Source organism: Moschus berezovskii, chromosome 1 (genome assembly GCF_049115385.1).
Source record: "Moschus berezovskii isolate FMDL1 chromosome 1, NW_MosBer_1.0, whole genome shotgun sequence".
NCBI classification, from domain to species: domain Eukaryota; kingdom Metazoa; phylum Chordata; class Mammalia; order Artiodactyla; family Moschidae; genus Moschus; species Moschus berezovskii.
In genome coordinates, this window is record NC_142460.1 from 40,099,667 (window position 1) to 40,121,334 (window position 21,668).

General features: G+C 37.9%; 1 protein-coding gene across 5 annotated transcripts in view; it reads right to left on the reverse strand.

Moving 5' to 3' along the window:
* The window catches only part of USP25 (ubiquitin specific peptidase 25), a 166,678-nt gene that overhangs the window by 23,071 nt on the left and 121,939 nt on the right, over positions 1 to 21,668 (reverse strand). For 3 of the 5 annotated variants that reach the window (XM_088836114.1, XM_088836120.1, XM_055422288.2), the window contains one exon: positions 21,246 to 21,341. The exons of the other annotated variants lie outside the window; for them this stretch is intronic. In XM_088836114.1, the coding sequence (XP_088692240.1) occupies positions 21,246 to 21,341 (96 nt within the window). The remainder of the gene's footprint in view (positions 1 to 21,245; positions 21,342 to 21,668) is intronic. 5 annotated transcript variants of the gene reach the window in all.

A 21,668-nucleotide genomic window follows, 5' to 3' on the forward strand; every position in this document is an offset into this window, starting at 1 on the left:
TACTGTTGCATAGAATAAGTGGTGATAACACATCAAAATGAGTTTTTTGATTTGTGGTCAGCTCATAAGACACTGTTTATTGAGCTTTGTCACCTTTTCAATTTGCTTCAAATGCCAAACGACCACAGAATGATTGATGTTGTACTCTTGGGCAATTTCTTGTGTAGCTATAACAGGATCAGCTTCAGTGATGGCTCTCAATTGATCAGCGTCAACAACCAATGGCTGGCCGCTGCATTCGTCATCTTCAAGGCTCTTGTCTCCTAGACAAAACTTCTTGAACCACCACCACACTGTATATTTGTCAGCGGTTTCCAGGCCAAATACATTGTTGATGTTCCGAGTTATCCCCACTGCTTTATGACCCATTTTGAACTTGAATAAGAAAATAGTTCAAATTTGCTTTTTGTCTAATATCATTTCTACAGACTAAAATATATATAAAATAAATAGCAAGTAATGTCACTAGCAAAAAACATAAAGCAAGAAATGTGCATTAAAATGATGTACAACATAGTCACATTTAAGAATGTACATCAAATGGCAAAGTTCAAAAATGCAAAACTGCAACTACTTTTGCACTAGCCTAATATGTACAGGAACATTCTCAAAAATACTGGAAATGATCCTAATACCCAGCATCAAAAACAGTAATATGGCATTTAATAACAGTTACAATTTGTGAGCATTCTTTATGTGATAGACACTGTCCAGTGATGTTTAACACGAATTATCTCATATAATTCTCAAGATAACTTCTCATTTATAAATTGAAAAAGTGGCCATGGTAATTTCAGTAATTTGCCTAAAATCACACAATTATTAAGTGATAAAACTAGGATTTAAATCCAGGCATCTGAACATAAAGCCTTTGCCAGTAACAGCTCATTTGGGACAGAGCTTTCTGACTTAGGCCATGAGTAAGTTATAAGGATTGAGATATCAATCCTATCAGACTTTATGGTGGCCAGATCCATAACTAGATTCATCCTTGTTTGTTATGACAAGGAAAAAATTAGAAAGCCCTGCTCTAAAAAAGTGTTTAAATAAACTTTGGTAAGTTCAACAGGAAATAAAATGTACCTATGAAAAATCTACAAATCATGACACCACTAAATCATCCACCACATTACCTGAAAAAGAATGACAAAAAAGATTGAAAGAAGAAACTTCTATTTTTATTTAAATTATAAGGATGAGTACTGAATATCAGTCTTATTTATCTAGAAGCATATATAAGAAACAAGAGGTTAATTGGGGAGAGAGGTTAAATGGGGAGAGAGGTTAATTCGGGAGTGGAAATTAAAAAGTGAGAAAGAGGTAGGCCGAGAACAAGATGGTGGAGGAGTAGGTGGGTGTGGAGTATATCTCTCTCTGTGGATACATCAGGAATACACCTTCAGATACAGAAGTGCAGGCGGAACACCAGCTGAGAGAGGACAGGAATGTCTGACGAGTGGAAAGGAATATATATACCCACGCAAAACTCAGTAGGATGAAGGAACTAGGGGGAAAAGCAGGAGTGTTAGTAGGACATTGGTCCCCTGAAAGGCACAAGGGTTGGGAGCTGGAGTTTGGGGATTGTGGAGTGACCCCAGGGCAAAGGCTGCTGTTGACTGTGGAGAGACGGACTGAGGGGATGTGAGGGAAGAGACTGTGGTTGGAAATGCCTGTGGAGGAAAATCAGGCAGCAATGGAAGCAAGGCGATACTGCTGAGTCACACGTAGTGGGTGGAGCCATCACCACAGCCTCTTTCCCCCCACGTGCCAGCACTGGCAGCTGAACAATACAGAGGGTGATCCATCAAACACCTGACACACTGAACTACAGAGTAGGACCCCACCCAGAGTGCCCCTTTAAGTGCCAGAAGCACTGATTTACAGAGTAGGACCCCAGCTGGGGGCCCCCTCTATGTGCCTGACATGCCAAACAGAGAAGGACCCCAGGCAAGGGAGCCCTCTAAGTGCCTGAATGGGAGGAGTTGCAGAGCAAGACTGGCCAAAGAGGTATTCTGATCACCAGCTACAGGAGGCTCGAAAAAAGACCCTGATAGGGTCCCTGTAAGCCAAGCAGCTGTGCCACCTTCATGCTCAACTCTCACTGGGGCAGAGCTGCCACAGGCCAAAAAAGCTTGCATCTATGTGCACAGGGTCGCTTCAGTAGTGTCAGACTCTTCGTGACCCTGTAGACTGTGACCTGCCAGGCTTCTCTGTCGGGGGAGGTGGGGGGAGTTCTACAGGCAAGAATATTGGAGTGTATTGGCCAATACTGGTTGCCATACCTGTCCAGAGCACTGTATTTCCTGCTGCCCTAGCCTCCAACTCCCCTGAGGACTTGGTGCTGCCAGAGCCCCTGCAACCCAAGCAGCTGCACCACCTCCACACCTGGCCTTCACAGGGGCAAACCCAAGTCCTCCAGGGCAGCCTCAGGAGCAAACCCCAGTGGACGACCCACATGCAGAGGTGGAGATAAAACCACAGGTGAAACCCAGGAGCAATGTGACTAACGAAGAAGACCCAAAATCTTCCCACCAGCTGTACAAGATACAGATGAAATTCACACGATCAACTAGGCAAACTCTGTGTCTATGGACTATATAAAAGGTCATTGAGAGCTCCTACAAAAGAAAATACAATAGTTCTGATAGCTGTGGGACACTGGAGGCAAGAACACAGAGGAGGAGGACTAGATTAGAATCTGACCTAGTCCCACAACAAGTCCAGATATCACAGTGTCAGAGGGCATCCTAGCGAGGTGAGGTTTACTGTGACTCCCAGTGAGGGAAAGGACTCTTACAGCAGTGACTCATGAAAAACATTCATTATTCTTATGTTTTGACTTGTTCTATAGATTTTTTTGAATTTTTTTCTCCCCCTCCTCCTGTGTTGTAGTTGTCAATTTCATTGGCACTATGAAATCTAATTAAGCTTTTGAGATTTTTTCTTTTTTTTCTCAGTCATATTTTTATTACTGTTATAAACCTCTACCTCTACATTGGGCTTTTGCAGTTCTGGGGAGCTTTTCTTTTAATTTTGATTTTTTAAACCTATTATTATTTTTTTCTATAAAACCTATTACTATTATTATACATTTATCCTTTTGTTTGCCTTTCCTACTGTTCTTTTCCAATGCAGTTAACCTTTAATGTATATAAAACTTCATCTACTTTACTTTTCATATCTTTTATTTTCTTTCTTTCTTTTCCTCTCAACATATTTGTTAGTTTTACTTTCACTGCTTTATTCCCCAATTGGCACTTTTAGTTTTTTTTTCCAGTTTCTGTTTTAGTTTTGTTCCGGTAGACATAATTTTTGGTTTCCTTTGTTTGCCAGGCCAATATACTGTACTTTATTTTTGTTGGACTGTTTTGATTTTGCTTATGGGTGTATATGCACATGTGTATATTCAGTCACATTTTTTATTGTTGCTATAAACCTCTGCATTTACATTGGGCTTTTTCCGTTTTGTGGAGTTTTCCTTTTTCCTTCCATTTTTTCCCTCTTTTCTCTTTTTCATAATTTAAACTTTTAATTTTTAAAAAATCTATTATATTTTTTCTACATTTATGCCTTTGTTTGACTTTCCTACTGATCTTTTCCCCTTGCAGTTAATCTTTAATGTATATAATAAATCTTCTTCATCTACCTCTATTTAACTTTGCATATCTATTTTTTCTTTTCTTTCTTTCCTTTCCTCTCAACATATTTGTTAGTTTTGTTTTCATTGCTTTATTCCCCACTTGGGACTTTGCTTTAGTTTTGTTTTCCAGTTTGTGCCTTAGTTTTGTTCTTAACTGGTAAATATAATTTTTGATTTCCTTTGTTCGCTGGGTCAATCTGTTGTACTTTATTTACACTGGACTGTTTTGACTTTGCTCACAGGTGTATATTCCATCATTTTAATTATTATTTGCCTAACTTTGTAACTGCTATTTGGGGTTCATCTCTGTTTTCTCATTTTTTTGTTATTTGTTTTAATCTCACTTAACGCCAAAACAAGCCACTTGTGGAATCTTCCTGATCAGAGAACACACCCTGAGTCTTTGGAGTCAGAGCACTGACTCCAAGACCCTAGACTACCAGAGAACTAACCCTGGAGAGTGTCAAATAGGGAGAACTCACACAAAGGAAACCACTTGAATACAAGACCCAGCATCACCCAACCACCAGTAGCAACCTGTGCAGGATGCCTCATCTAAACAACAAACAAAACAAAAATGCAAACCCAATCATCAGCAGACAGGATTACCACCTCACTCAGCCTTGCCCATCAGATGAAAAACAAACAAACAAACACAGCACATATATCACCCTACAGGAAGCTTACACAACCTTCAGTTCAGTTCAGTTCAGTTCAGTCGCTCAATCGTGTCCGACTCTCCGCGACCCCATGAACCACAGCACGCCAGGCCTCCCTGTCCATCACCAACTCCCGGAGTTCACAAAAACTCATGTCCATCGAGTTGGTGATGCCATCCAGCCACCTCATTCTCTGTCTTCCCCGTCTCCTCCTACCCCAATAGCTCCCAGCATCAGAGTCTTTTCCAGTGAGTCAACTCGTCGTATGAGGTGGCCAAAGTATTGGAGCTTCAGCTTTAGCATCAGTCCTTCCAATGAACACCCAGGATTGATCTCCTCTAGAATGGACTGGTTGGATCTCCTTGCAGTCCAAGGGACTCTCAAGAGTCTTCTCCAGCACCACAGTCTTAGGAGGAAAGAAACCAAAAGGAAGAATTCAACCTTGAAGCCTGGGAAAAGGAGACCTGAAACACAGTAAGTTAAAAAAAAAAAAAAGAAAAGGTAGAGAAATACTACACAAATGAAGGAACAAACCAGAAACACAGAAGTCCAAATAAATGAAGAGGAAATAGGCAAACTACCTGAAAAAGAATTCAGAATAATGACAGTAAAGATGATCAAAAACCTTAAAAACAAAATGGAGAAAATACAAGGATCAATTAACAAAGGCCTAGAAGAATTAAAGAATAATCATATAAACAACACTGTTACTGAAATTAAAAATTCTCTAGAAGGACTCAATAGCAGAATATCTGAGGCAGAATGAATCAGTGAGCTGGAAGATAAAATGGTGGAAATAACTTCTGAAGAGCAGAATAAAGTAAAAAGAATGAAAAGAACTGAAGATAGTCTCAGAGACCTCTGGGACAATATCAAACACACCAACATTCGAACTGTAGGGGTCCCAGAAGAAGAAGAGAAAAAGAAAGGGTATTAGAAAATTTTTGAAGAAGACTATAGTTGAAAATTTCCCCAACATGGAAAAGGAAATAGTCAATCAAATCCAAGAGGCACAAAGAGCCTCATACAGGATAAACCCACAGAGAAACACACCAAGACAAATATTAATCAAACTAACAAAGACTAAACACAAAGAAAGAATATTAAAGCAGCAAAGGAGAAGCAACAACTAACATACAAGGGAAACTCCATATGCTTAACAGCTGCTCTTTCAGCAGAAACTCTGCAGGCCAGAGGGGAATGGCAGGATGTATTTAAAGTACTGAAAGGGAAAAATCTACAACCAAGATTACTGTACCCGGCAAGGTTCTCATTCAAAATTGATGGAGAAATAGAAAGCTTTTCAGACAAGCAAAAATTAAGAGAATTCAGTACCACCAAGCCATCTTTACAACAAATGTTAAAGGAACTTATATAGTCAAGAAATACAAGAGAAGAAAAAGATCTACAAAATCAGCCCCAAACAAATAAGACAGTGATAATAGGAATATATACATCAATAATTACTTTAAATGTAAATAGATTAAATGCTTCAACCAAAAGACACAGACTTGCTGAATGTATACAAAAACAAGACCCATAAACATGCTGTCTACAAGAAACACACTTCAGATCTAAAGACAAAAAGTGAGGATGGAAAACTACATTCCATGCAAATGGGAAGCAAAAGAAAGCTGGAGTAGTAATCCTTATATCAGACAAAACAGATCATAAAATAAAGAATATTACAAGAGATAAGGAAGGACACTACATAATCATCAAGGGACCAAGCCAAGAAGAAGACATAACAATTATAAATATATATGAACCCAACACAGGTGCACCTAAATACGTAAGACAAACACTAACATATAAAAGGAGAAAATGAGAGTAACACAGTAACAGCTGGAGACTTTAACACGCCACTCACACCAATGGACAGACCATCAAAACAGAAAATTAATAAGGAAACACAAGTCTTAAATGACACATTAGATGAGATGGATCTCATTGATATTTTCAGGACATTCCATTCAAATGCAGAAGAATACACCTCTTCTCAAGTGCACATGGAACATTCTCCAGGAGAGACCACATCTTGGGTCACAAATCAAATTTTAAAAAATAGAAATCGTATCAAGCATCTTCTCTGACCACAACACTATGAGACTAGATATCAATTACTAGAAAAAAACTGTAAGAAACACAAACACATGGAGATTAAACAGCACGTTTCTAAATAACCAACAGGTTACTGAAGAAATCAAAAGGGAAATAAAAAAATTTCTAAAAGCAAATGACAATGAAAACACAACAACCCCAAACCTATGGGGTATAGCAAAAGCAGTCCTAAGAGGGAAGTTTATAGCAATACAAACCTACCTCAAGAAATAAGAAAAACATCAAATAGACAACCTAACTTTATAACTAAAACAACTGGAAAAAGAACAAAAAAACCCCAAAATTAATAGAAGGAAAGAAATCATAAAGATCCGAGCAGAAATAAATGAAAAAGAAATGAAAGAAACAATAGTAAAGATTAATAAAACTAAAGGTTGGTACTTTGAGAAGATAAAATTGACAAACCTTTAACCACACTCATCAAGAAAAAGAGAGAAGAATCAAATCAATAAAATTAGAAATGAAAAAGGAGAGGTTATAACAGACAATGCAGAAATATAAAGGATTATAAGAGACTATTATGAACAACTATATGGCAATAAAATGCATAACCTGGAAGAAATGGACAGATTCTTACAAAAGTTCAGTCTTCCAAGACTGAACCAGGAAGAAATAGAAATTACGTACAACCCAATTACATGGATGGAGCAGCCTGGTAGGCTGCAGTCCGTGGGGTCGCTAAAGTTCGGACACGACTGAGCGACTTCACTTTCGCTTTTCACTTTCACACATTGGAGAAGGAAATGGCAACCCACTCCAGTGTTCTTGCCTGGAGAACCTCAGGGATGGGGGAGCCTGGTGGGCTTCCATCTATGGGGTCACACAGAGTCGGACACGACTGAAGTGACTCAGCAGCAGCAGCAGCAGCAATTACAAGCATTGAAATGGAAGCTGTGATCAAAAATCTCCCAAAAAACAAAAGACCGGGGCCAGATGGCTTCACAGGAGAATTCTATCAAACACTTAGAGAAGAGCTAATGCCTATCCTTCTAAAACTCTTTCAAAATACTGCAGAGGAAGGAACACTTTCAAACTCATTCTACGAGGCCACCATCACCCTGACACCAAAGCCAGACAAAGACAACACAGAAAAGAAAACTACAGCCAATATCACTGATGAACATAGATGCAAAAATCCTCAGCAAAATTTTAGCAAAAGGAATTCAGCAACATATCAAAAAGCTCCCACACCAATGATTCAGTTCAGTTCAGTCGCTCAGTCGTGTCCGACTATTTGCGAACCACATGAATCACAGCACGCCAGGTGTCCCTATCCATCACCAACTCCCGGAGTTAACTCAAACTCATGTCCATCGAGTCGGTGATGCCATCCAGCCATCTCATTCTCTGTCGTCCCCTTCTCCTCCTGCCCCCAATCCCTCCCAGCATCAGAGTCTTTTCCAGTGAGTCAACACTTCACATGAGGTGGCCAAAGTATTGGAGTTTCAGCTTCAGCATCAGTCCTTCTAATGAACACCCATGACTGATCTCCTTTACAATGGACTGGTTGGATCTCCTTGTAGTCCAAGGGACTCTCAAGAGTCTTCTCCAACACCACAGTTCAAAAGCATCCATTATTCCGGTGATCATCTTTCTTCACAGTCCAACTCTCACATCCATACATAACCACGGGAAAAACCATAGCCTTGACTAGACGGACCTTGGTTGGCAAAGTAATGTCTCTGCTTTTTAATATGCTGTCTAGGTCGGTCATAACTTTCCTTCCAAGGAGTAAGCGTCTTTTAATTTCCTGGCTGCAATCAGCATCTGCAGTGATTTTGGAGCCCAAAACAATAAAGTCTGACACTGTTTCCACTGTTTCCCCATCTATTTCCCATGAAGTGATGGGACCAGATGCCATGATCTTTGTTTTCTGAATGTTGAGCTTCAAGCCAACCTTTTCACTCTCCTCTTTCACTTTCATCAAGAGGCTTTTGAGTTCCTCTTCACTTTCTGCCAATAAGGGTGGTGTCATCTGCATATCTGAGGTTATTGATATTTCTCCCGGAAATCTTGATTCTAGCTTGTGCTTCTACCAGCCCAGCGTTCCTCATGATGTACTCTGCATATAAGTTAAATAAGCAGGGGGACAATATACAAACTTGACGTATTCCTTTTCCTATTTGGAACCAGTCTGTTGTTCCATGTCCAGTTCTAACTGTTGCTTCCTGACCTGCATACAGGTTTCTCAAGAGGCAGGTCAGATGGTCTGGTATTCCCCTCTCTTTCAGAATTTTCCACTGTCTATTGTGATCTACACAGTCAAAGGCTTTGGCATAGTCAATGAAGCAGAAATAGATGTTTTTCTGGAACTCTCTTGCTTTCTCCATGATCCAGCGGATGTTGGCAATTTGATCTCTGGTGCCTCTGCCTTTTCTAAAACCTGCTTGAACATCTGGAAGTTCACGGTTCATGTATTGCTGAAGCCTGGCTTGGAGAATTTTGAGCATGACTTTACGAGCGTGTGAGATGAGTGCAATTGTGTGGTAGTCTGAGCATTCTTTGGCATTGTCTTTCTTTGGGATTGGAATGAAAACTGACCTTTTCCAGTCCTGTGGCCACTGCTGAGTTTGCCAAATTTGCTGGCATATTGAGTGCAGCACTTTCACAGCATCATCTTTCAGGATCTGAAATAGCTCAATTGGAATTCCATCACCTCCACTAGCTTTGTTTGTACTGACGCTCTCTAAGGACCACTTGACTTTACATTCCAAGATGTCTGGCTCCAGGTGAGTGATCACGCCATCGTGATTATCTTCATCGTTAAGATCTTTTTTGTACAGTTCTTCAGCGTATTCTTGCCACCTCTTCTTAATATCTTCTGCCTCTGTTAGGTCCATACCATTTCTGTCCTTTATCGAGCCCATCTTTGCATGAAATGTTCCCTTGATATCTTTAATTTTCTTGAAAAGATCTCTTGTTTTTCCTATTCTGTTGTTTTCCTCTATTTCTTTGCACTGATCGCTGAGGAAGGCTTTCTTATCTCTCCTTAGGCTGGGTTTATTCCAGGGATGCAAGGATTCTTCAATATACTCAAATCAATCAATTGATACACCATGTTAACAAACTGAAAGATCAAAACCATATGATAATCTCAATAGATGCAGAAAAAGCCTTTGACAAAATTCAGCACCTATTTATGATGAAAACTCCTCAAAATAATGGGCACAGAAGGAACCTACCTCAACAAAGTAAAGGCCATATATGATAAGCCTACAGCAAACATTATTCTCAATGGTGAAAAACTGAAAGCATTCCCCCTAAGATCAGGAAGAAGACAAGGGTGTCCACTGTCACCCTTATTATTCAACATAGTTCTGGAAGTCCTAGCTACAGCAATCAGAGAAGGAAAAGAAATAAAAGGAATCCAGATGAGGAAAGAAAAAGCAAACCTCTCACTATTTGCAGATGACATAATTCTGTACATAGAAAACCCTAAAGATAGTATCAGAAAATTACTAGAGCTAATCAGTGAATTTAGCAAAGTTGCAGGATACAAAATCAATTACACACAAATCACTTGCATTTCTATATACTAACAATGAAAAATCGGAAAGAGAAGTTAAGGAATCAATCCCATTCACCACTGCAACAAAAAGAATTAAATATCTAGGAATAAACTTACCTAAGAAGACAAAAGAACTGTACAGAGAACATTATAAGACACTGATGAAAGAAATCAAAGATGACATAAACATATGCAGAGATATTCCATGTTCCTGGGTAGGAAGAATCAATAATGTGAAAATGACTATACTACCAAATGCAATCTACAGATTCAATGTGATCCCTATCAAATTATCAATGGCATTTTTCCCAGAACTAGAACAAAAAATTTCACAATTCATATGGAAACACAAAAGATCCTGAATAGCCAAAGTAGTCTTAAGAAAGAAGAATGGAGCTGGAAGGAATCAACCTTTCTGAATTCAGATTATACTACAAAGCTACAGTCATCAAGATAGTATGGTACTGGCACAAAAACAGAAATATAGATCAATGAAACAAGACAGAAAGTCCATAAATAAACCCATGCACCTATGGATACCTTATTTTTGACAAATGAGGCAAGAATATACAATGGGGCAAAGATAGCCTCTCCAACAAATGGGGCTGGGAAAACTGGACAGTTAGGTATAAAATAATGAAATTAGAACACTTTCTAATACCATACAAAAAAATAAACTCAAAATGGATTAAAGACCTAAATGTAAGACCAGAAACTATAAAACTCTTAGAGGAAAACATAGGCAGAACACTCAATGACATAAATCAAATCAAGATCCTCTATGATCCACCTCCTAGAGTAATGGAAATAAAAACAAAAGTGAAGCAGTGGGACCTGATTAAACTTAAAAGCTTTTGCACAGCAAAGGAAACTATAAGCAAGGTGAAAAGACAACCCTCAGAATGGGAGAAAATAATAGCAAATGAAACAAGTGACAAAGGCTTAATTTCCAAAATATACAAGCAGCTCATACAACTCAATGCCAGAAAAACAAACAACCCAGTCAAAAAGTGGGAAAAAGACCTAAACAGACATTTCTCCAAAGAAGACATACAGATGGGTAACAAACACATGAAAAGATGCTCAACGTCACTCACTTTTCAGTTCAGTTCAGTTCAGTCGCTCAGTCGTGTCCGACTCGCCGCGACCCCATGAATCACAGCACGCCAGGCCTCCCTGTCCATCACCAACTCCCGGAATACACTCAAACCCACGTCCACAGAGTCGGTGATGCCATCCAGCCATCTCATTCTCCGTCGTCCCCTTCTCCTCCCGCCCCCAACCTTTCCCAGCATCAGAGTCTTTTCCAGTGAGTCAACTCGTCGCATGAGGTGGCCAAATATTGCAGTTTCAGCTTTAGCATCAGTCCCTCCAATGAACATAAGGATTGATCTCCTTTAGAATAGACTGGTTGGATCTCCTTGCAGTATAAGGGACTCTCAAGAGTCTTCTCCAACACCACAGTTCAAAAGCATCGATTCTTCGGCGATCAGCTTTCTTCACAGTCCAACTCTCACATCCATACATGACCACGGGAAAAACCATTGCCTTGACTAGACGGACCTTGGTTGGCAAAGTAATATCTCTGCTTTTTAATATACCATCAAGGTTGGTCATAACTTTCCTTCCAAGGAGCCAACGTCTCTTAATTTCATGGCTGCAATCAGCATCTGCGGTGATTTTGGAGCCCAAAACAATAAAGTCTGACACTGTTTCCACTGTTTTCCCATCTATTTCCCATGAAGTGATGGGACCAGATGCCATGATCTTCGTTTTCTGAATGTTGAGCTTCAAGCCAACCTTTTCACTCTCCTCTTTCACTTTCATCAAGAGGCTTTTGAGCTCCTCTTCACTTTCTGCCATAAGGGTAGTGTCATCTGCATATCTGAGGTTATTGATATTTCTCCCAGCAATCTTGATTCCAGCTTGTGCTTCTTCCAGCCCAGCATTCCTCATGATGTACTCTGCATATAAGTTAAATAAGCAAGGTGACAATATACAACCTTGACGTACACCTTTTCCTATTTGGAACCAGTCTGTTGTTCCATGTCCAGTTCTAACAGTTGCTTCCTGACCTGCATACAGGTTTCTCAAGAGGCAGGTCAGGTGGTCTGGGATTCCCATCTCTTTCAGAATGTTCCACAGTTTATTGTGATCGACACAAAGGCTTTGGCATAGTCAATGAAGCAGAAATAGATGTTTTTCTGGAACTCTCTTGCTTTCTCCATGATCCAGCGGATGTTGGCAATTTGATCTCTGGTGCCTCTGCCTTTTCTAAAACCTGCTTGAACATCTGGGAGTTCACGGTTTACATACTGCTGAAGCCTGGCTTGGAGAATTTTGAGCATGACCTTACTAGCGTGTGAGATGAGTGCAAATGTGCGGTAGTTTGAGCATTCTTTGGCATTGCCTTTCTTTGGGATTGGAATGAAGACTGACCTCTTCCAGTCCTGTGGCCACTGCTGAGTTTTCCAAATCTGCTGGCATATTGAGTGCAGCACTTTCACAGCATCATCTTTCAAGACTTGAAATAGCTCAACTGGAATTCCATCACCTCCACTAGTTTTGTTAGTAGTGATGCTTTCTAAGGCCCACTTGACTTCACATTCCAAGATGTCTGGCTCTAGGTCAGTGATCACGTTATCGTGACTATCTTGGTCGTGAAGATCTTTTTTGTATAGTTCTTCTGTGTATTCCTGCCACCTCTTCTTAATATCTTCTGCTTCTGTTAGGTCCATACCATTTCTGTCCTTTATCGAGCCCATCTTTGCATGAAATGTTCCCTTGATATCTCTAATTTTCTTGACGAGATCTCTTGTTTTTCCTATTCTGTTGTTTTTCTCTATTTCTTTGCATTGATCACTGAGGAAGTCTTTCTTATCTCTCCTTGCTATTCTTTGGAACTCTGCATTCAGATGCTTATATCTTTCCCTTTCTCCTTTGCTTTTTGCCTCTCTTCTTTTCACAGCTATTTGTAAGGCCTCCTCAGACAGCCATTTCGCTCTTTTGCATTTCTTTTCCATGGGGATGGTCTTGGTCCCTGTCTCCTGTACAATGTCACGAACCTCCGTCCAGAGTTCATCAGGCACTCTATCGATCAGATCTAGTCCCTTAAATCTATTTCTCACTTCCACTGTATAATAATAAGGGATTTGATTGAGGTCATATCTGAATGGTCTAGTGGTTTTCCCTACTTTCTTAAATTTAAGTCTGAATTTCGCAATAAGGAGTTCATGATCTGAGCCACAGTCAGCTCCTGGTCTTGTTTTCGCTAACTGTATACAGCTTCTCCATTTTTGGTTGCAAAGAATATAATCAATCTGATTTCGGTGTTGACCATCTGATGATGTCCATTCGTAGAGTCTCCTCTTGTGTTGTTGGACGAGGGTGTTTGCTATGACCAGTGCATTCTCTTGACAAAACTCTATTAGCCTTTGCCCTGCTTCATTCCGTGCTCCAAGGCCAAATTTGCCTGTTACTCCAGGTGTTTCTTGACTTCCTACTTTTGTATTCCAGTCCCCTATAATGAAAAGGACATCTTTTTTGGGTGTTAGTTCTAAAAGGTCTTGTAGGTCTTCACAGAACCGATTAACTTCGGCTTCTTCAGCATTACTGGTTGGGGCATAGACTTGGATTACTGTAATATTGAATGGTTTGCCTTGGAAACGAACAGAAATCATTCTGTCATTTTAAAGACTGCATCCAAGTACTGCATTTCGGACTCTTTTGTTGACCATAATGGCTACTCCATTTCTTCTAAGGGATTCCTGCCCACAGTAGTAGATATAATGGTCATCTGAGTTAAATTCACCCATTCCAGTCCATTTTAATCCATTGATTCCTAGAATGTCGACATTCACTCTTGCCATCTCCTGCTTGACCACTTCCAATTTGCCTTGATTCATGGACCTAACATTCCAGGTTCCTATGCAATATCGCTCTTTACAGCACTGGACCTTGCTTCTATCACTGGTCACATCCACAACGCGACGCAAGAGACGCCGGCCCCGGCGGCGCAGACGCGACGCAAGAGACGCCGCCCCGGCGCAACGAAACACGCAAAGAGGTGCGGCCGTGAGGAGCTACCCCACGCCTGAGGCCAGGGCCGGTGGCCGAGAGGGGCTACCCCACGTCCAACAGGCGGTGGCTGCGAGGGCGCAGGAGGGCCGAGAGGAGCTACTCCGCGTTCAAGGTCAGGAGGGGCGGCCTTGAGGAGATACCCCTCGTCCAAGGTAAGGTACAGCGGCTGCACTTTGCTGGAGCGGCTGTGAAGAGATTTTCCACGACCAAGGTAAGAGAAACCCAAATAAGACGGTAGGTATTGCTAGGGGGCACCAGAGGGCAGACAAACTGAAATCATAATCACAGGAAACTAGCCGATCTGATCACATGGACCACAGCCGAATGTGGTCCACTGGAGAAGGGAATGGCAAACCACTTCAGTATACTTGCCTTGAGAACCCCATGAAGAGTAACAAAGGGCAAAATGATAGGATACTGAATGAGGAATTCCCCAGGTCGGTAGGTGCCCAGTATGCTACTGGAGATCAGTGGAGAAATAACTATAGAAGGAATAAAGGGATGGAGCAAAAGCACTCACTTTTAGGGAAATGCAAATCAAAACCACAATGAGATATCACCTCACACCAGTGAGAATGGCCATCATCAAAAAATCTACAAACAATAAATGCTGGAGAGGGTGTGGAGAAAAGGGAACACTTTTGCACTGTTGGTGGGAATGTAAATTGATACAGCCACTATGGAAGACAGTATGGAGATTCCTTAAAAAACTAGGAATAAAACCACCGTATGACCCAGCAATCCTACTCCTAGGCATATACCCTAAGGAAACCAAAATTGAAAAAGACACATGTATCCCATTGTTCACTGCAGCACTATTTATAATAGCTAGAACATGGAAGCAACCTAGATGTCCATCGACAGATGACTGGATAAAAAAGTTGTGGTACACATACACAGTGGAATATTACCCAGCATTTGAGTCAGTTCTGATGAGGTGGTTGAACTCAAAACCTATTACACTGAGTGAAATGAGACAGAAAGAGAAAGATAAATATTGTATTCTAAAGTACATATACAGAATCTTAAAAAATGGTACTGAAGAATTTATTTACAGGGCATTATGGAGAAACAGACATAGAGAATAGACTCATGGACATGGGAAGAGAGGAAGACAAGGTGAAATGTATGAAAACAGTAACCTGGAAACTGACATTACCCTATGTAAAATAGATAGCCACGGGGAATCAAACAAGGGCTCTGTATCAACTTAGAGGGTTGGGATTGGGAGGGAGATGGGAGGGAGGTTCAAAAGAGAGGGGATATATGTATACTTATGGCTGATTCATGTTGAGGTTTGACAGAAAACAACAAAATTCAGTAAAGCAATTATCCTTCAATAAAAAAATAAAAAGAAAAAGTGAGAGAGTAATGTTTACATTCTGTTTTGATATGTGTATTTTACTAGTTTAAACATCACTTTCTCTAAGAAGTCCTCTATATGACATCTCTGATTTTCCATTATATGATGTTCTTCCATGTCAAAATGCTACTTTATCATACTGATTATAACTCTAATTAGTATTTATTTTCCCCTAGAAAAATAAGCTTCATTAAGGCAGAAAGTTAGCCCATCATTTCTCCAGCTATATTCACTAGTACCTTGAAATAAATACTTTGATATAAGCACATAATAAATACCTTTTGAAAATGCCCACCAACAGAATGGGACAAAAATAGTGTACTTATGCAGTGAAATACCGTTAAGAGAATGAACAAATTCTAACTATATCCAATAATACATATGAAGCTCCAAACATATTCTTGAGTAAAAGCAGCCAGACACAATGAACCTACAGTAAAAGACTCCAGGTATATAAAGTTCAACAAAAAAGCTTACTTACATTGTTAGAAGTTCAGATAACATCTACTTTTGGATGGGGGAAGACTGTAGTTCACAGGAAGGATAAACAAGGGTAGTTTCTGGAGTATTATAATGTTCGATTTCTTGACATTATAATGTTTCTGATAGGTATTTACATGAATATGTGTACTCTGTGATAATTTACTGAGCTGTAAACTCATCAACTGTGTACTTTTCAGCAAGTTTTATAGTTTAGTAAATATATTTTCATAACTACTTAATAAACAGAGAAGTAATAATAACAGGAATTTGAAGAAAAAGCAAACTGATAAAGTTATATCAACGGGGAACAATTGTTATGAGGCAATGAAATAACCAGTAATGAAAAAAAGTTTCATAATAGTGTTATTGCTTCATTAAAAACCTAAGGGCATTTTAATCAGTATAAACAAAAAATATACATAAAAGAAAATTTAATATATATGAAAGTAAATGAAAAAATAATACCAATCCAATGATTTTAATTATGATATGACCGCTCCCACTCCCACTCCCATACATACACATCCAAGTAACTAGTACTTTGAGAATATTATTCCTTTCCTTTCCTTCTGGCTTTTATCTTTTTTTGATTATCATTGTATCCTTGTATTGCCTTTCTCTGGATTTTGTTTTTACATGACAGAAACTTCTGTCTTTAAGCCACTATGATTTGGGGACTTTCTGTTAACAGTGAAAACCAATCATAACAAAGTCATCTTGGGAGAAGGACTTACCTAAGTGTCTTTTCTCACTTATTTTTCCAGATCTGCCTGACTACTTACTCTTCAGTATTCAGTTTATAGGGGCAGACCCCAATGTGGGAGGGCCTGTGGTTAAAATAATAACTGTGACTGACCGGATTGCTAACCCTTCCTAATACAGAAGTTAAGCCTTATCAAGGCCACTCACCCAGCGAGATGTAAGTTTCACTGACCAATTGATCTTTTTATCAGTAACAAAGCTAACATTTTCATCACATGGTTTTTCAACTAGCAAACATATGTAACATTTAAAAAATTGTTTTAATTATAATGCAAAAGGAAATCTATATTTAGAAGTACTTAAATATGCACAGTTGAAAAACATCTTCTCACAGCAAAAAAGCTAATACAAAATAAATCCAACAAAGATTTTTCTTTAGTACTGTGATAGGACAGAATAAATATTAAAAAAGAAAAAACAAAAAACCTTTAATTTATCATAAACCAAGCATAAAGAAAGAAAATTAAAACTATACTATATCTGATTTAGGGAACATAGGAAGACAGAAGTCACATGTTAGATTCTGTGCTATATACATGTTTTGTGATTTAATACTGAATGTCAGTAATGATTAGAATCAAATGTCAAGAATGTACAGAACAATTAAACTTATCAATTGTTGTAAAGGGAATCAAAAACTCTGTCAAAAGAGCTCCAGCCAAAAGAAGAGGCCAAGCTCCTAAGGTTATATTATAAGTGAGTTCTAGTTTACTTTTAAGGAACAGTTAATTCGTATGTAAATTACACTAGAGTTAAAGAAAACAGGACAGGAAAGGAATTTAACAATTGCAAACCTGGGAAGACAGCCCCCAAATAAAAACATATAACAATTTTTTATTTAATATAGAATGCAGAAAGCCCAAATAAAATGCTACATTTAAATGGAAATGGGTATTTTTGAATTTATAAAATAAATATTAAGAACAATGTTTTAAGAAAAATTATACAAAATTTATAATACCTTTGTTGAAAATGACTTTTTGCATAGCAATGAAACTCCAGAATTCAGAAAAGAGAGGAAAGATAGTATAGATACCACAGTATTTTAAAACTGCTTTATAGAAAAAGGTACCATAGACTAAATTCAAACAGAAATGGCAGATGGGGAAAAAAATACATGACGTATGTCCAAAGAGAGGATAATATATAATAAATGAGAGTACATCTATACCATAGAATACTAAATGCAGGTGGTGTAGATGATGTGGTAGATATATATAGCTTAAGAATACTCACAATATATTTCTGAGTTATAAAATATGAATAATTATAAAATAATATGAATAGTAAAAGTTAAAAAAATTCTCTATGCATGTCTTTACAAACAAAACAAAAAAATCAGAAAGGCTATACAAATGTTAGAAGTAGTTACAACAGGGCAGCAGGAGAGATAGTTGTTATTAGTTTTATTTGAGACACCACTATTATTACTGAATGACTGCATTTTGTACATGTTATTTTTGTTATTTATAGGACATGTTTTCTCAAATTTTATGTTATTAGCCAGAATTTTCAAAATACTAATTACCTATACTAAAATATACATTAATTATAAACATATTCCTATTTTATATATTTATATATAATTTATATATTATAAACCTTAATATATAAATGTATATAATATTTATATATTTATTCTAACATATATTTATATATTATATAAATATTATATATTACTATATATATTTATATAAATATATATTTTAGATATAAACATTCCTATATTATGGATGTATATAAAACATACATATTCCTCAATTACAGACAGATGGAAATGTACAGAAATAATAAACTTTGGAGATTTTCTGCTGCATCAGAATCAGCAGGTAAATTTAAAAACAAACATATGAGATACAGAAAATACACAAAGAGCAAGATGCAAAGGCCATCCTGAAAGTGACAGCAAAAGAAGATCTCAAGATACTAGTTACATACAAAGAAGACTGCAAAACCAATGCAGACTGTAGCAGGTCATAAAGCTCCAGAATAGACTTCTACCAAAAAACCAAAACAACAGCAACACACACACACACAAACTAATAAAGAACATAGCAAAAAACTAAGTAAACAACAACAAAAGCCAACTAATTCCAAAGAAAATGAAAACTGAGGGGGGAAAAAGTAAAATAATAATGTTTATGACTTAGTTCAACCCTAAGTAGCACACAAAAAGTAACAGTACAAGCTGAGAACTCTGATTTAATCAAATGACAAAATTCTGTGTGTTGATGTAGGGATAAAAAATTGTATGTGTTAATGTGTGTATATGGGGCAGGAGAATAAAGAGAGCTTGTCAATCACATCCCATGGTCGGGAATTCAACAGGAAATAGGTAAACTAAGAATCACAAAATCACAGGCATCCTTCTTAAAGAATTAAAACCAAAAGGATTTGATGAAATAATTGAAAAGTGTTATCACTGATTGGGGGTCGGGGTGGACATGGTATAATTACTGTTGCTTATAGTATGTATTATTGGTTGGCTCTTTGAAAGTATCCACGTGTTAATAAAAGTGAAGCTTCCAGTTCAATAGAAAGATACCCAAAGTTGACCAAAAATGACAATGGTAGTGTAAATGACAGATAACTCTTCCACAAAGTAGATGAACACTTTAGAAGACATGTATTTAGTGATTTTTAAGAAAAGAAATGTAGGTTACCTGGGGATAAGGCTAGAATTTTTATCTTTTTAAAATTTTTTTATTTTTTAATTTTTATTTAATAAATGGTACAAAGCACAATGCAAAAAACATTAACAGTTAAAATTTCACCAAATGAAAAAAATACTATAGAATACACAGTTGCAAAAAGCTACATTAAGTTATTTTACAACTGCCTCAAGCTGCAAAAAGAAAAAAACCCCAATGCCATACCTAAGTTATTCCACTCTCAAAATAATGCCATTTGTATTATAAACCACGAGCTCCCCATCAAAGGACGGGAACTGCTTTTGTTAATTCATATATATATATATATATGGCTGTATCACTTTGCTATACACCTGAAACAAACACAACACTGTAAAATATAGTACAATATAAAATAAAAATAAGTAACAGATCTTTGGGGCTTTACACTGAGTCAGAGTTCCTATCAGAGGGATAACAGCATCACAGCCGCACTGAATCCTCATGAAGGAGGCACACGAATGACTGGGTTACAAGAGCTACAGGAATGAGAGCTGCTCACTTCCCAGAAACTATAGAATTTTTAAACATAGAAGTTGTTTTTCTTTCTTTTTATGGTAAAGTAGTTTTCAAATTCTCTCATGGGGTCTTAACAGAGTGAACAACTCATCTTGGGACTAGTTTGCCAGAACTTTAATCATTTGGCATCTACCTGTATCCCAGTACATCCTTCGGTCCCAGGCATACCAGGATGCTTGGTCACTCTAATTCTAACCAGTCTAAAGTGTTTTCTGATCTAAGTCTACTACTAACAAGGCCTTAGTTTGTACTATATAATGAAAGAAATATTAAAAAGAAGTTTCTTAAAGATCAAGTTGAAAGGTGGTAGAGTATAGAAAACGGAAAATTTTAAATTGTAAATGTCAAGAAAGGGAACATATACATGGCCTGCTGACATGAACTTAAAACCTCAATAAATTTTTTTTTTTTTTTTGGAAATAACAAACACGAAAGGCGAGAGAGGAGTGAAAAAAAGTGATTATTTTTGGTTAACTTAAAAAAAGTTGGGCTTTGCTGATAGCTCAGTTGGTTAAGAATCTGCCTGCAATGCAGGAGACCCCCAGGAAGATCCACCGGAGAAGGGATAGGCAACCCACTCAAGTGTTCTTGGGTTTCCCTTGTGGCTCAGCTGGTAAAGAATCTGCCTGCAATGCGGGAGACCTGGGTTTGATCCCTGGGTTGGCAAGATCTGCTGGAGGAGGGATAGGTTACCCATTCAAGTATTCTGGCCTGGAGAATTCCATGGATGGTATAGTCCATGGGGTTGCAAAGAGTTGGACACAAGTGAGCAACTTTCACTAAAGAAAGTGAAAATCAAATGGAGGGTTTTCATCTTTCAAATATATGAGAACAAATAATACTGTTAACAAAACTTTGTTAAGATCTGGTATAAGAGGGAAGAAAGATCTAGTCACAGAATAATGCATCAGCTTGATGGTCACATGCTTTGAAATAACTAAGATATTAAAATTAATTATGAAGAACATAATTAAGAAACATAATAAATGAATGATTTTAGAAATAACTAAATGAAGAAAGCAATTTAGTATGAAATGATAATAAAATCAAAGCCATACTGACTAATAATATTACCAGAGGAGAAAACAAATATTACCAGAAGCAGATACTCAGTTCCTACTTTTGCTCATCAATACCCTGTATTTGCTTCAAATATATACACAATTCAAACTCCTGCTAACAAACCAGAGGTGCACTATTAGGGTAACTTGGGTAAAATGTTTTGTTTTTGTTGAAATATCTGAATTAAAAAAATAATCAGTCTTAGATTCACATATAAAAGAAACCCCCAGAACATTAGGTGGTCATGGCTAAGATAGGAAGAGAGAAATTACATAGGAAAACAAATTTAATTCAAGGAAATGAAACATTTTTAAGAAGTTCACTTAAAAAATAAATAAAATGAAAATGTTCATTGTACCTTAAAGAACCCTGCTTCAGGGCCACACCTGTCATACACACTCCGGGATTTACCTATGGCCATGATAATACCTTGCATGTTCGGTGTCATCATGATCTGCCATAAGGGATTTAAAGTAAGAACTTTTGAATGGTTATCCACAGAGAAAAAAAAAAAAAATCACAAAAACAAAATAATTCCTTTACATGCAAGTTGAAAGTCCTTTGTTTTTTACTATAAATCAAATGCTGCACTTTTTTTTTGGGTAGCAAATGTGATCTGATATGCATGTAAGTATCTCTCAAAATCTTCCATACAGGGCCACAGCTAGCTGGCATGGTGCCTTCGTGCAAAGTGCAAAAAGGCATCCCTTCTGAACTGAAGAATTTTTTAAAAGGCAACACTTTCTTGACAATTAAAAATGTGCTCTGTAAGAGAACCATT